The sequence below is a fragment of the Cynocephalus volans genome, chromosome 10 (genome assembly GCF_027409185.1).
Source record: "Cynocephalus volans isolate mCynVol1 chromosome 10, mCynVol1.pri, whole genome shotgun sequence".
NCBI classification, from domain to species: domain Eukaryota; kingdom Metazoa; phylum Chordata; class Mammalia; order Dermoptera; family Cynocephalidae; genus Cynocephalus; species Cynocephalus volans.
In genome coordinates, this window is record NC_084469.1 from 35534888 (window position 1) to 35549242 (window position 14355).

General features: G+C 53.1%; 1 protein-coding gene across 1 annotated transcript; it reads left to right on the forward strand.

Annotated features, from left to right (window-relative positions):
* Positions 1–3921: 3921 nt before the first annotated feature.
* Positions 3922–12552, forward strand: ARHGEF15 (Rho guanine nucleotide exchange factor 15). The gene is made up of 16 exons (XM_063112750.1): positions 3922–3944; positions 5381–6039; positions 6351–6683; positions 6908–6962; positions 7872–7930; positions 8032–8243; positions 8356–8516; positions 8638–8790; positions 8926–9055; positions 10417–10491; positions 10601–10693; positions 10774–10934; positions 11028–11180; positions 11339–11421; positions 11534–11638; positions 12401–12552. Exons 2-16 carry the CDS (start codon positions 5430–5432, stop codon positions 12550–12552), a joined length of 2535 nt encoding a protein of 844 aa, XP_062968820.1. The 5' UTR covers positions 3922–3944; positions 5381–5429.
* The last annotated feature ends 1803 nt before the right edge of the window (positions 12553–14355 follow it).

Sequence of the window (14355 nt, forward strand, 5' to 3'; positions counted from 1 at the left end):
CACAGTCAAAACCAATCACATTGAAGCTTCTAGAGTTACTTTGTTAATAATATTTCAAATCGAAATTGAAGCTGTTTTTTGTTTTGTTTTGCCAAAGATGTTCACTGCAACATTATTCGTAATGATAAAAGCTGTAACCTTCCCAAATGTCCTGCACTATGGAAATGACTGGTAACACTCAAGATTCTTTCAGCAGTAAGTGACAGAAACTGAGCTCAAATCAGCTCAAGCACAAAACACAATGCAGTGGCTCAGGAAACTGGGAAGTCCAAGGAGCTCAAATGGAGTTGTTAGGCCCACTTCCATCTCTTGGCTCTGCTTCCCTCAGATATGGGACTGATTTTCTCCCACTCTTGACTGGTTCCCTCCACTTATGGGGGAAGGGAGGCCACGGTACAGACAATTCTAGTCTTACATTATTCCTGCTTTGTGAGCTTGGAGGAAAGAGAAAGCTTCTCTTTCCCAGAGGCCCAGAAACTTCTCTTTCCCCAGAAAGCTGTCCTGACTTGCTCACTCCTGGGCCAGTTTCTTTTGCCAGAGGAATAGGGTACTGTGATTGACTGAACCTGAATCAGGCGGCCAGAGTAAGCTGTTGTGACTGGCTGTCCCACTGGAACCACGTGGAGTGGAGTGACGGATAGAGGGTTTCCTAGAAGACAGAAACTGCTGTTACCAGGATGGCAAAATCCAGTTGATGCAACATACTTCAGGAAAAGATATAAAGACCATGTAGCAACATGAAAAATGGTTACAAAGCAAAGCTAAGAGAAGAAGGCAGAATATAGACTTGAAACTATGTTGGTACCTTTGGAATAGGGAAAACAGAAACCTTTTGCTTTGTGGGGGGCAGTAGGAGAATGGATTATTATATCAAAAACTTCCAGTAGCTTTGCAAAAATGATTGTACAATAAATAAAATATGTTCATGCAAAACTAACCTGGTGTATATCACATAATGATTTTCAGAGCTCAGGGGTTTTTTTTGGAATGAGATGGGGCACATATAAATAGATGGTACTTTTATAGATCTAAAAAGTCGTTGTTTTCATCTTTGCAGTTGCTTTGAGTAGTGGGCCCAATGGAACCTCTTTGTCAGGAATGTTGGAATATTCTCAGAGTAGTTCCAGGAAGCTTCAGTTACCCACAATATGCTCTCCTGCCTTTGGGAAAGAGGGATGTGTCTCCCCAACATACAGGTGGAAAGCCTCCAGGTGGGTCTGTCTTGGGGGATACAGGCAGGAAAAGGAGATAAGCTCAGACCAGATAGGGAAGACAGGTTAAGGTCAGGGACCTGCCCAATCCACCTAATTCCTCTTGTCCTCCTGACTCTTTTTCAAATTTTATTATTATTATTATTATTATTATTACTGTTGTTGTTGTTTTCTTTTTTTAAAGATGACCAGTAAGGGGATCTTCACCCTTGACTTGGTGTTGTCAGCACCACACTCTCCCAAGTGAGCCATGGGCCGGCCCCTTTTATTATTATTTTTTTTTAATTTTATTTTTTCCTCCCGACTCTTGAGACTGCTCATCCCCACTCAGACCTAGAGTGGTTAATGCAGAACCAAGTACCATCCATGTTTGCAGCTGGTAACAAGCATTTTTTGGTTAGTTATCTTTTTAAATATTATTCTTGTAAGTAGAAAAAAGAATAAAGATATTCCCATTTCAGTAAAAACAAAACCAAACAAAACAGAATTTAAACTCTTGAGAGAAAATTTCCTCTCCCTAGACACCCAAGGATCTAGAGAGGGCTGGGAGGTTGGATGCCTGGTCCTGGTGTGTGCCTGCGTGTGTGTGTGTGTGTGTGTTTGTGTGTGTGTGTGTGTGTGTGTGTGTGTGTGTGTGTGTGTGAGTGTGTGAGGAGGGGAGGAAACTGGTGGGATCAACAGAATTATGGAAATGGGGGCCGGCCCGTGGCTCACTCGGGAGAGTGCTGTGCTGATAACACCAAGGCCCCGGGTTCAGATCCCATATACTGATGGCCGGTTTGCTCACTGGCTGAGTGTGGTGCTGACAACACCAAGTCAAGGGTTAAGATCCCCTTACCGGTCATCTTTTAAAGAAAAAAAAAAAAAATTATGGAAATGGTCTGTAGGGAAGGAGAATAAGAGGAATAGTGGGCTGTGGGGAAGAGTCAATTCAATTTCATTCAATTCGTCAAATATTAAGCACCTGTTATGTACCTGACCCTGTTCCAGAACTTTGGGGTATATCAGTGAACCAAACAGATAAAGATCGTGCCTCCACGAAGCTTACTTTCTAATGTGAAAAGATAACTCACTATAAACATAATATGTAAGTAAATTATATGGGATATTACAAGGTTAATTGCTATGGGAAAAAAGACTGGGAATGTGGTGTGAGGTTGTGGGTTGCAATTATAAAGAGTGGTCAGGGCAGGCCTTACTGAGAAGGTGAGTTCCTCGCTGACTTGAAAGAGGCAAACTAATCATCCACAGAGATGTCTTGGGAACGAGATTACCAGGCAGAGGGCACAGCTAGTGCAAAGGCCCTGAGGCAGGAGTGCTCCTGAGAGGAGAGGTTAGGGAGGAAGGTAGATCCAGAAGGGCATTGTTGGTTGTTATAAGGACTTTGGGCTTTTACTTTGGGGAAAAAAAGGGGGCTAAAACATATTTTTATGCCAGCTTTCTGGATTTTCTTTCCTGTGTCTTGCTTGGTGTGGGGGGGGAGAGAGAGAGACAGAGAGAGAGACAGAGAGAGAGAGACAGACAGACAGAGAGAGAGAGAGAGAGAGAGTGTGTGTGTGTGTGTGTGTGTGTGTGTATGAAGATCTGACAAAGGCAGCCACCTGGGTTGGGCAAAGGCTCCCAGAGTTCATAACTGGCCTGTGGATCTTCCTTCCACCACCCTACTTCCCAGGCTGGGGTGTGATTCATTCCACCCCCTCAGTTGCTTTTATGCCACATCCCTAGCCCCAGGAACTCAGCCCTTCAATCACAGAGCAAATTAGAGGTAGCAGGGACCCCCTTGCCTACCTACTCCCAGGGGCACTGACTCCCAGCCAATCAAGATGAACGCCTCCCAGTGGGACAGGGAGTCAGGAGTTGGGACTCAGAGAAACAGGGACTGAGCAGGCAGGGGTCCTAGCAAGTGTCTCACCCACCTAGAGGAGACAGATTTCAGATCTCCCTCCCCATCTCTCATCCCCCACTCCCATCTTGCCTTTGCCCTCTCTCCCTCCTTCACACACACACACACACACACACACACACATGCCTGACACAATAGCCGGGTGGGGCTGAGGAACTGGCTTCCTTTGCAGAGATCTCAATCTGGGCCCTCAGTTCCCGCCCCAGAAACACAGGAACAGACACTTGGAGACCTCGGTCCACATTCCCTGCTCCAAGGGGCAGGCAGGACAGGCTGAAAATAGAAACTGCTTCAAAAAGATAAAGGTAAATTCATGGGGAGCTACTGCAGAGTTAGGGAGGGAAGCTGGGGGGTCTGTTGGTGTGACATAGTAGGCTGGCTCCCACCCCGGGGCACAGGTTGGAAGCTGAAGAGACAGGCAGTTGTGCAAGTTGTGGGAGAGATGGTCAGACACCCGTGGAGGGACACACACACTTTTCTTCAGCTGAGACAGAGGCATCTAGACACCATATAGCCGAGCCCCTCTGCCATCGCCACCCCATCCTCACCCTAGCCCTGTGAGCCCCCTGTCCACACAGCAATGCAGATGGATCATGCACACACAGAGTAGCCCACTCCCCACGCCCGAGTTTCAGCTTTCCCCCAGACCCGTTAACTTCCAAGCCCTGGGATGCTGGGGCCCTCACACCTTCCAGAGCCCCAGTGTGCGCATGTGGAGTGTGGTGTGGTTTGGGGGGGGAGGTGTCCGGTTGGGAGGAGGATCTGATTCCTGTTTCCTGCCCCTACTCACTCAGCTCTGGGAGGTGACTGAGAGTGGAGGGGATTCAAGGGTGAGTGCTTGGGGCCCAAGTATTTGGGTCCCTCGGAGACGCCTGAGTGGGGGTAGGGAAGGAAGTGAATGTAGGTACCTAAGAGGGAGGTGGGATCCCTGAAGGGGGGCAGGGGCTGGGGAAGAGCTGGCCAGCTGTCGAGGCCACTGTGTGGGTCACCTCGCTAAGTGGCTTCCTGCCAGAATGTGGAGGCCATTGAGCTGCAAGACTCACAGTCTACAGTGCCCAGCCCCCACCCCGCACCATTTTTTAAGAACCCAACCTGGGCCCCGGAGGGGTCTCACTCTCCTGCTGGATCCTGAAGAGAGTTTGGGGACTTCCCTGTAAACCAGCCCTGACCCTGCAGCCTTCCCAGAATTGAAGCTTCCTTCCCTGCTGGAAGAAGAGATGCCCAGACCCTAGGATCCTTGTCCTATTGGTCCTGTCCTTCAGTGTTATCTCCTGCCACCTCCCCAGGCATCCTGGCAGGACCCAGGACTCCAGTGGGGCCTCTCTCTGTGACCAGACCTGGGGGACAGTGGGATAAGGGATGAGGCAGGAGAGACCATGCCCGGGGCCTGCTGGTCTCCTGGTCTCCTGGGGTCAGAGGCTCCAGGAATCTTCATGGCAGGAAAAGGAGACTAAAAATAATCCGGAAAGGGAGAGTCCGGAGAGAGGAACTGGGAAATGGGGGGTGGAGGGCCCATCAGAGCAGGGAAACAGTGATACATCCCTCACAGCCCAGGCACAGGCATGCACACGCGAGCACACACAAATGCGCGCACACACATTGCACCCCCAAGCACACACTCCACCCAGACAGCACTGAACACACACATCCCCGCACCCCTATCTCATCCACTCACATGGCACACTTAACCGGCCACACACACAAACCCCACACACTGTATACTCCACTCTCCCACTTGCACACCAGCCCTGTAAGCAAGTAATGAGTACACTCTTGCAACACACCCTACGACACCCTACTTGTATAGCACTAGATAGAGCACACGCACCTAAACCACGCTCACAAACCTCCACGACACACACCACTGACACAATTCATTAGCCACCTTGTGGCTATTCTGGCAAGCCAAATTCTCCTCACTGAATCTTACTGATTCTCTGGTATCTCCCACCGCCCCTGCAACCCAGGTCTCTACCTAGCTGCAACCCCCACCCCCAGCCCCAGCCTCACTGTTTCCTCTGTCCTGACTGTGGCAGCAGAAGCCAAAAGATGGAGAAAAAAAATGGACGCTGGCAAGGCCAAGAAAGCCTGCCTAGGAGGGTCCAGGAGCCTCAAAAAATGGAATGAGAAGGCGGGGAGGGGGAGGTGCGGGGAGTGCAGCAGCCTTCCCTGCTGACTCCAAAGTCATGGCTTCGGGTGGTTTCAGTCCTTCCTCCTTGGGGAGAGACGCTAAGAATCTCCCTCTCTCTCCCTCCCTCCTCCTCAGGGAATGACTCCAGCAGAGTACCCCACGACTTTGAAGAGCTCAGAGGAAGATGTCAGCCCAGTCCCTTCCTGCAGCAACACCGCCTACCCAGAAGCCCCCTCGGATCATCCGCCCCCGACCCCCTTCTCGGCCCCGGGCAGCCCAATCCCCAGGGCCCCCCCACAACGGCTCCTTTTCACAAGAACTTCCCCGCACCTCCAGTGATGCGCCAACCCCAATGTGCACCTCCATCTTCTGGGAACCCCCAGCCGCATCCCTCAAGCCCCCTGCCCTTCTGCCCCCCTCAGTTTCTAGAGCCAGCCTCGATGGCCAGCATTCCCCACACTCACCTTCTAGGTCCCCTAGTCCAGTGTCCCGGCACTCCGTCTCCCCAGAACCTGCTCCCCGGTCTCCAGTTCCCCCACCCAAGCCCTCCGGGTCACCCCACACGCCTCTGCCCCTGCTCCCCGTGGCCGGAGTCCTGGCCCAGGATGGCTCTGCCTCAGCCCCTGGCACTGTGCGGAGATTAGCTGGCAGGTTTGAATGGGGGGCTGAAGGCAGGGCCCAGGCTGCAGACGCCCCGGAGCCAAGTCCGCAAGGGGGAGCAGATGTGAACGGAGAGAGAGAGGCTCCCCCGGGCACCCTCCCCGGGAGTGGATCCCAGGAGAACGGTGCCCTGGGTAAGTGCGTGGTGGGGCTGAGGCGGCCTCGGTCCAGCTCATCTTGTTTTCAGTGCCTTAAGACCGGGAGCTTTCAGGGGCTATCTTTTCAAACACGGATTTTGTGTTTGTAAAATCGGGTTTCTGATATGTTTGGGGGTTTGAAGAGAATCAAGGTGGAGGAGATCTGTAGATGTTTGGGGCTGGCCCTCGATGTTCCCTATGCTGGGCAGATTAAGGATCGGGAGGAGGCCTGGGTGGGTAGGGCCAGACCCCGTAAAGCCTTATCCTAAGGTAAGGGCTTTTATCTTAGGATACCCCGTCTCCCGCAGATGCTGCCCTGGCCTGCCCTCCCTCCTGCCCCTGTGTCTGCCACGTAGCCCGGCCTGGCCTGGAGCTCCGATGGGTGCCTGTGGGGGGCTATGAGGATGGCCCCAGGGCCCCCTCCAGGGCCTCCCCACTGCGGGCCTCCCGCTCCCGCCCCAACCCTGCAAGCGTGGGTCACACCCCAGTGGTCCTGACGTCCTACCGCTCCACTGCAGAGCGCAAACTCCTGCCGCCCCTCAAACCCCCCAAACCCACTCGGGTCAGGCAGGACGCCACCATTCCTGGGGACCCCCCACAGCCAGATCTCGATCTGCCTTCGGAAGATGGAATCCAAACAGGTACAGGGCCTGGGGCAGTGGAGGGACAGGGTGGAGGCGGAGCGGTCCAACACCGACGAACTACAACCCCCAGCAGACCCCGGGACCTTTCTCTACCTGCGGCTGCTCTGGGGCAGACGGGAGTTGTAGTTTTTATGGTAACAGTCTCTACTGGGGCTGCAGTCAGGGGTCCCGGGCTGGGGATCCTGGAGGGTTGTTCTATTCATTCTGGATTCTTGCTCCAGGGGACAGTCCTGATGAAATTCCTCCCGAGGCTCCTCCAGGAACCGTGGAGGGAAGGTACAAAACGCCCCACCCTTTCTGCCCCCTTCTCTCCCCATAATGCTTCTACCTGAGGTCTGACTAACCTTCAGATCCGGCTAAACCCCATCTCCACAAAGGTGCAGGGAAGAAGGGCCTGGGTTCTATAGACAAGCAGCCTTGGTTTCTAATCCCAGCTCTGTCCCTTATTAGTTAGATGACCAAATCCTTAACCTTTCTGGGTGTCAGCACCCTCATCTGTGAAATGGGGATTAGCATACCAACTACTTCATGGAGTTGCTGGGGTGTGATAGTGGTAAAGAGCTGGGCCCATAGTAAAAGTGCTCCGTTTTAAATCCCTTCCCTCGCCTTGAGCCTCTACTGCAATTAATGTCCGAAAACCCATTTGACAACCATGACCATCTCTTCTATGTTATCTGGGCTTGTTAATCATTTCAGATTCACCATCATATCAGAGGTAATTTGTGTCCATTCACTTATTCAACAAACATTTACTAGTGTGGTTTTTAGCTTGGGTGTGTGTGTGGTGGTGCTGATGACCAGAACACAGGAAACAGAGAGTTGTGGGTGGTGGTGGGAAGGTGTAAAAATTTGGATTTGATCATGTTGAGTTTCATCAAGGCACAAATAGGATATTCCAGACAGTGGTTGCTATGGGAGAGGTCTGGGGATAGGGACTTGGAAGTCTCTGGCACACAGTAGTTGAAGTAACAGGAATGAATGGGGCTGCTTTGTTCAGGGCCTCCCCTACAACAGGCACATAAAAAAAAAAAAAAAACCCTATGGTTTGATCTGGAGAGCCCTCAGGGTCCTGGCATACAACCTGCGAGCGGGTTCTGCACTCCCTTCCAGTATCATGTGAATAGCATCCCCGGAGGTGGGCGGCAGCAGTGGCCCTGGGACTCCCATCGCTTTCTCTCTCCACAGGGACGAGGAGGTGTTGGAGGGGCTGAAGGAGCAGAACTGGGAGCTGCCCCTGCAGGATGGTGAGGGCCTCTGGACCTGGGGGTTCCTCCTGTGACCATCCAGCAGTGGGGATGGATTCTGGGGCACTGAACTTTCCTGATGTGCTATGTCTGCCTTCTAGAACCTCTGTACCAGACCTACCGAGCAGCTGTGCTGTCAGAGGAGCTGTGGGGAGTTGGCGAGGATGGGGGGCCCTCTCCAGCAATTCCTGGAGAAGCTCCCACCTTTGTACGGCCCCCTGGACCTCGCAACACCCTGTGGCAGGAGCTTCCGGCTGTGCGAGCCAGTGGCCTCCTGGACACCCTCAGCCCCCAGGAGAGGCGTATGCAGGAGGTGGGCACACCTGGGTTGGGCTGGGCAGGCTGGGTGTAGGGGAGGAGAATGACCCAGGTTCTAGGCTGGTGGTGAGCTGGGCTTTCCACTACTGCCCTGCCCTTCTTCCTAGAGCCTGTTTGAGGTGGTGACATCTGAGGCCTCCTACCTGCGCTCCTTGCGGCTGCTGACTGACACCTTTGTGCTGAGCCAGGCACTCCGGGACACGCTCACCCCCCGGGATCATCACACGCTCTTCTCCAATGTGCAGCGAGTCCAGGGAGTCAGCGAGCGGTCAGTGGGAGCCTGACCACTCCTGGCCACTCCCTTAGCTTTCTCCCTGTCCCTGGTCCTCCCTTCCATCCCAGGTCTTCCCTCTGCCCCCCTCCATTGATGGCTTCCTCCACTCCTTCAGGTTTCTAGGAACGTTACTGTCCCGTGTGCGCTCTTCTCCCCACATCAGCGACCTGTGTGATGTGGTCCATGCCCATGCTGTGGGTCCTTTCTCGGTGTATGTGGATTATGTGCGGAACCAACAGTACCAGGAGGAGACCTATAGCCGCCTAATGTGAGTATCCTGAGGTGAGGGAGGAAGCTGGGAGCAGGGCTGGGGTCGAGGCCAGAGCAGGTTGGGGATCAGAGCCTTGAGGCTGGGGGATCAGGGCCTCGAGGCAGCCGCTAGCTGCTGGGCCTGCTTCTGCAGGGACACGAACATGCGCTTCTCTGCGGAGCTGCGCCGGCTGCAGAGCCTCCCCAAGTGTGAGCGGCTCCCGCTGCCGTCCTTCCTGCTGCTGCCCTTTCAGCGCATCACCCGGCTCCGCATGCTGCTGCAGGTACCCTTCTTGGCCGGGGGACTTTTCTGCCCCACGAACCCCACTGGAAGACTCTCCCCAGGGCCTCTTGTCCGACCATCACCATTTCCTACCCTGTCATGAACACAGAAATCCCCCAAATCAGGCCTCCTAATCTGGGCCTCTCAGTCTGGGATCCATCAGGCCCTACTTGGAGTTACCCAAATGCCTCTGCATGAGTGCAGAAAAAGGGCTTCTGGCTGGAGACATGAGTTCTAGACTTAACTCTGCCACCAACAAGCTGCGTGACCTTCGGCAAGTCCCTTCCCCTTCTGGGTCTCAGGGGGAGTGTGGTGGGTGGCTCTCAGGTCCCCTCCAACTGTGTTCTTCTACTGCATGCCTTCCCAACAGGGATGTTATCACCTCCAAGGTGGCAAAAATTGGTTCTTGGGTGGGGGGAGGTGAAAAAAATTTTAGATGTTCCAGTGGTTGTGGTACTCCAAAGGGCCATAGTATCTAAAAAGATCACTAGATAGATAAAATTTAATTCTATCTGTAGAATTAAAATTTCATGTTGTGGGGGTACGATTAGGGGAAAAAATGTCTAAAACAAGCTCCTTACTGGGGTGACACTGAAAAAAAAGGTTGAGAAACACTCTTCTATTGCAAAGTAGAGACTCTTCCCTAACCAAGTCACCCAGTGTGGGGATATTAACGTGAAGAGTCCCCAACTAGATTATTAGCTTCTTTATGTCTTATTCAGCTTTCTCTATCCCCAGTGTAGACACTATACAATAATAATCATCATACTAATCATAGTAGTTCGACATGAGTGTGCTGTTCTAGGCACAGTTCTAAGTGCTACATACCATTGAACCTTACAGACAACTGTGTGAGAGTAGGAACTATTATTTACCCTACTTTAGAGATAAGGAAACTGAGGCACAGAGAGGTTAAATAACTTGCCCCAGGTCATGAAGAAATAGAGATGAAGTTGAAATCTAGGCACTCTTTACTACTCTGCTATATTGCTTGCACTAATAGTTATAGTTAATAATTGTTAAAATAATAGCAACCTTCTTTTCAGCATTTACTATGTGCCAAGGATCGTGCTAAGTACTTTACATACATTACTCCTCAAATCCTCACAACAATGGTAGGTGGGTATTATCCCCATTTTACAGATGGGGAAACTGAAGCTCAGAGGGGTAACATGACTTGTTTAGGGTTATGCAGATGGTGAGTAGTGAGGTCTCTTGGCTTTGTTGGAGCTGGTCTCCCAGCCCTGTGAACCCCGAACTGGGCATTTTGCCAAGCCAGGTGGAGTCCTCTGAGCTGTGGTCCCTCTGAACCCCGGGGCCACAGAGGCAGGGGGTCTAGTTACCCTTCCTTCTTGTCCCTAGAATATCCTGCGCCAGACAGAAGAGGGGTCCAGCCGCCAGGAGAATGCCCAGAAGGCCCTGGGTGCTGTCAGCAAGGTGGGCAGGAGGGAAGCTGAGACTGAGGGAGGTGACAGGGTGGTAGGGAGAGATGGAAGGGAGTAGGGGGCTGGCTGCCGGGGTGGGTGACTTGGCTCCCCTTACCCAGATCATTGAGCGTTGTAGCGCCGAGGTGGGGCGCATGAAGCAGACTGAAGAGCTGATCCGACTCACCCAAAGGCTGCGCTTCCACAAAGTCAAGGTCAGTCCCTGCCCAAATCCCCATCTTGCCTTTCCCCCATAGCGCTGTGAAACCAGATCCTCTTCTCTGCTTCATTGCAGGCCCTGCCCCTGGTCTCCTGGTCGCGGCGCCTGGAGTTGCAGGGGGAGCTGATTGAGTTAGGGTGCCGGAGGGGAGGCATGCTCTTCACCTCACGTCCCCGCTTCACCCCCCTTTGCCTGCTGCTCTTTAGTGACCTGCTACTCATCACTCAGCCCAAGAGGTGGGTCGAGGGAGGGAGATAGCCCAGGCTGGGGTGGAGAGGAGGTATCCAGCTGGACCCGATGTCCTTCTGAACATTCTCTTTCCTGGGTAGTGGGCAGCGGCTACAGGTTCTGGACTACGCTCATCGCTCCCTGGTCCAGGCCCAGCAGGTTCCAGACCCGTCTGGACCCCCTACTTTCCGCCTCTCTCTTCTCAGCAATCACCAGGGCCGCCCCACCCATCGGCTACTCCAAGCTTCGTCCCTGTGAGTTGTGTGTCCTTCAGAAAACACTCTTGGGACCCTCACCTGGCCTCTCAGACCCCACCACTCCCTTCCCCAATCTCTCTCCTTCATGGCGCCTGCCTCACCCCCCAGGAAGATCTCTTGGGCCAACTGTGATCCTCTCCTTATGTCCCCACCAGATCAGACATGCAGCGTTGGCTGGGAGCCTTCCCTACCCCCGGCCCCCTTCCCTGCTCCCCGGACACCATCTATGAAGACTGTGGTGAGTGTCCCTTAGAGGGGAGAAGGGAAAGAAAAGTGAGTCTTAAGGAGGGTATGGGGGAAAAGCTAAAAAGAGTCTTGAGCCCACTGTAATGTCACCTGCCCCCAACCAGACTGTTCCCAGGAGCTGTGTTCAGAGCCAGCTGCACCTGTCAAGACTGAGGGACGGAATCTGGAGTCCAGGGCTCCCCCCAAGCACCTGCACAAGAGCCCTGAAGGTGAGAAAGTCATTTATTCATTCAATATATATTTAGTAAGCACCTGTGAAGTGCCCCTTGCCATTCTAGGCACTGTGAACCAAACATGCAAATCTTCCCACCTTGCTGGAGCATACATTCTAGTGGAGGAGGCAGACAGTAAAGGATAAAATCAATAAGTAAATGATACATCATGTTGGAAGGTGATGAGTGCTATAGAAGAAGCAGAAGTGGAGCAGAGTAAAGGAGGTCAGAAATTTCAGGGTTGGGTAGAGTTACAGTTTTAACTAGGGAGGCAGAGGTAGACCTCATTGAGAAGGCAACGTGTGAGCTGGATGGAGGTGAGCAATTTAGGCACATGGTATCTGTGGGGAGAAGGGTCCCAGATGGAGGCACGAGGCAGTGCAAAGACCCTGCAGTCGGTGTGTGATTGAGGAACTGTAAGGAGGCTGGTGTGGCCAGAGGGAGTGAGAAACGGGGAGAGAAGCAACTGAGGCCGCAGAGGTAACGGAGACCAGATCATGTAGGTCCTTGCAGGTCCCTGTAGGACTATGCCTCTTAGTGAGACAAGCAGCCACTGCAGGGCTTAAGAGAGGAGTAACCTGGACCATCACTGATGCGCTATCTTTTCCACCTCCGACGCCCTTCATGCGGATGCTCCAGGCTTCTCCACTAATTCCTGCACCCAACATGATCCCCAAGGCCTGACACCGCACAGGGCCTCCTTCTCCTCACCTGCCCCCTGCCCTAGCCCCACTTGGGCCCCTGTCTCTTTTTCTCCAGGCTGGCTGAAGGGGCTTCCTGGGGCCTTCCCTGCACAGTTGGTGTGTGAAGTCACCGGGGAACACCAAAGGAGGAAACACCTTCGTCAGCACCAGAGGCTTCTCGAGGCTGTTGGGGCCTCTTCAGGCACCCCTAGTGCCCCCCCACCCTAATGAAGGCTGGAGAGGGGGCACACATTGGGACAGCTGGCAGCGTGGCACAGAGAGGATGAAGCCCATCCATCCATTGGATTCAGTCAGTGGAAAAACTACCTCTAGTGGCAACCAATAGGAACCAAGCTTCAGGACATGGCAGCCAATGAAAACAGGGCTGCCAGAGCCCACAGCAATAAGAAGGAAAGAGGATAGCTTGAATGTGTTGCCAATGGAGACAGAGGCTTAGCACAGAGAGGTCAATGGGTACTGAGCTGGCTAAGCCCCTGGCCAGTGAGTGTCCCTGCTGTGTTCACAGATAAGGAGGATGGAGCTAGGTCAATGCAGTTTTAAAAAAAGGGCTGCATTGGAGATAAAGTCCAAGGATAAAACAGAAAACAGGGATGCGCAGGGACCCATCAAGCCAAAGACTGTACCCAAGAACGAGCAGTCACCCTGCTTGGTTCTACAGCAATGATTGGTCCTGCCCTTTGAGTCTGGGAAGTATAGATTCCATTCCTGGGGTATCTCCTGTGCCCTCTCAGGCCAGTTCCTTGCGTCTAGAAGTACCCAGAGTGTGCATCTCAGAGAATCACTGTGTGTGCATTTGCATGTGTGCATGTGTGTATATGTATCAGGGCAGGCAATTCTGCTGCACATGGGGTGTGTGTGGTGGTCCCCCTCAGATGATTGAGTACTCCATTTCTTCCTTCATCTCTCATTTTTCCTATTATTCTCTCTAAGAAATACAGTAGGTCTGAGCTCCAGAAGAGAGTATACTGGGTGTGCTTTGGCAGTCAAAGGCCAGAGCTGGGGATGAGAACCCTGGGTTCAGGATGTCTTGGAGGCCTGATTCCATGACAGTTGGAGGGTGATGTTTTGGAGCAGCCAAGCAGCCTGGCAGAGGAGCCTGAAGGACTGAAGATGGCCAGTAGCTGGGGCCCCAGGCCCCTTGAAGTCCTCAGGCCCTTCTCCTTGCCCCAAACACTGGCCTCCATAATCACTGCTGGCAGATACCTCAACGTGGACTGTAGTCAGTCAGCCAGCCTCAGCCTTGGGCATCAGAGGAGCTCTGGGTCCCAGGTTTAGGTGAAGAAACCTGTGATCTTCAGGAGCTGTGGATCACAGGTTGGCTGGTGAGCTTCCTGGGCTTTCTTGCCTTCATCCTGGTCCTCTCACAGAAATACTGGGCCAAACAGTGAGGAGAGAATGGAGAGCTGGTGTGGCTGCCCAACCCCATCCAGAGCATCTGCTTCCAGATGAGCATCTGCCCCGCATGATGCCAGAGGAGGTGAGGGACAGAGATGGTTGCTGGTGCGTGAGGGCCCAGGCCTGGGACGAGGCCTTTGCTGGGCTAGGCCATCACACTGTCTGTTCAGCTCATGCATGGCAGCTTGTCCAGGGCAGAAACTGCCATGTTGACCACAGGAGGTGCAGGGACACTGGGAGATTCAGAGGGAGAAGGGCACTGGCATTTGGCATGACTTTGGAGATTTACCTAGCACAGTGCCTGGCATATGGGAACCCCCAATAAATGTTGGTGGAGTTGTATTTGAGGCTCTTCAGGGGAGTGTGCTTAAAGGAGCAGTGGTTTCCAAATGGGGGGTGGGTGGGTCACACTGATTGGAAGGGGGTCAAGAACAAGGTTCAGATCTGCTGGGAATTGGGCCTTGGAGACCAGGTGCAAAGCCTGGGTGTTTCGGCCCACAGCTCCTGAGGGATCTAAGGCGGCAGCAGTGGTTGTTGATGTGGTGGTAGTGACAGTGGGTTTGCAGCAGCCGTGGTTGGGAACTGCTGCAGGCTGGGGAAAAACACAGGGCTCTG

Bases quoted from the DNA above. Each gene is read 5' to 3' on its own strand.
- ARHGEF15 (XM_063112750.1), top strand. From the start codon at position 5,430: ATGTCAGCCCAGTCCCTTCCTGCAGCAACACCGCCTACCCAGAAGCCC. The intron at 8,791-8,925 runs GTGAGTATCCTG...CTGCTTCTGCAG, and splicing joins GAGACCTATAGCCGCCTAAT to GGACACGAACATGCGCTTCT. The intron at 11,639-12,400 runs GTGAGAAAGTCA...CTTTTTCTCCAG, and splicing joins CCTGCACAAGAGCCCTGAAG to GCTGGCTGAAGGGGCTTCCT.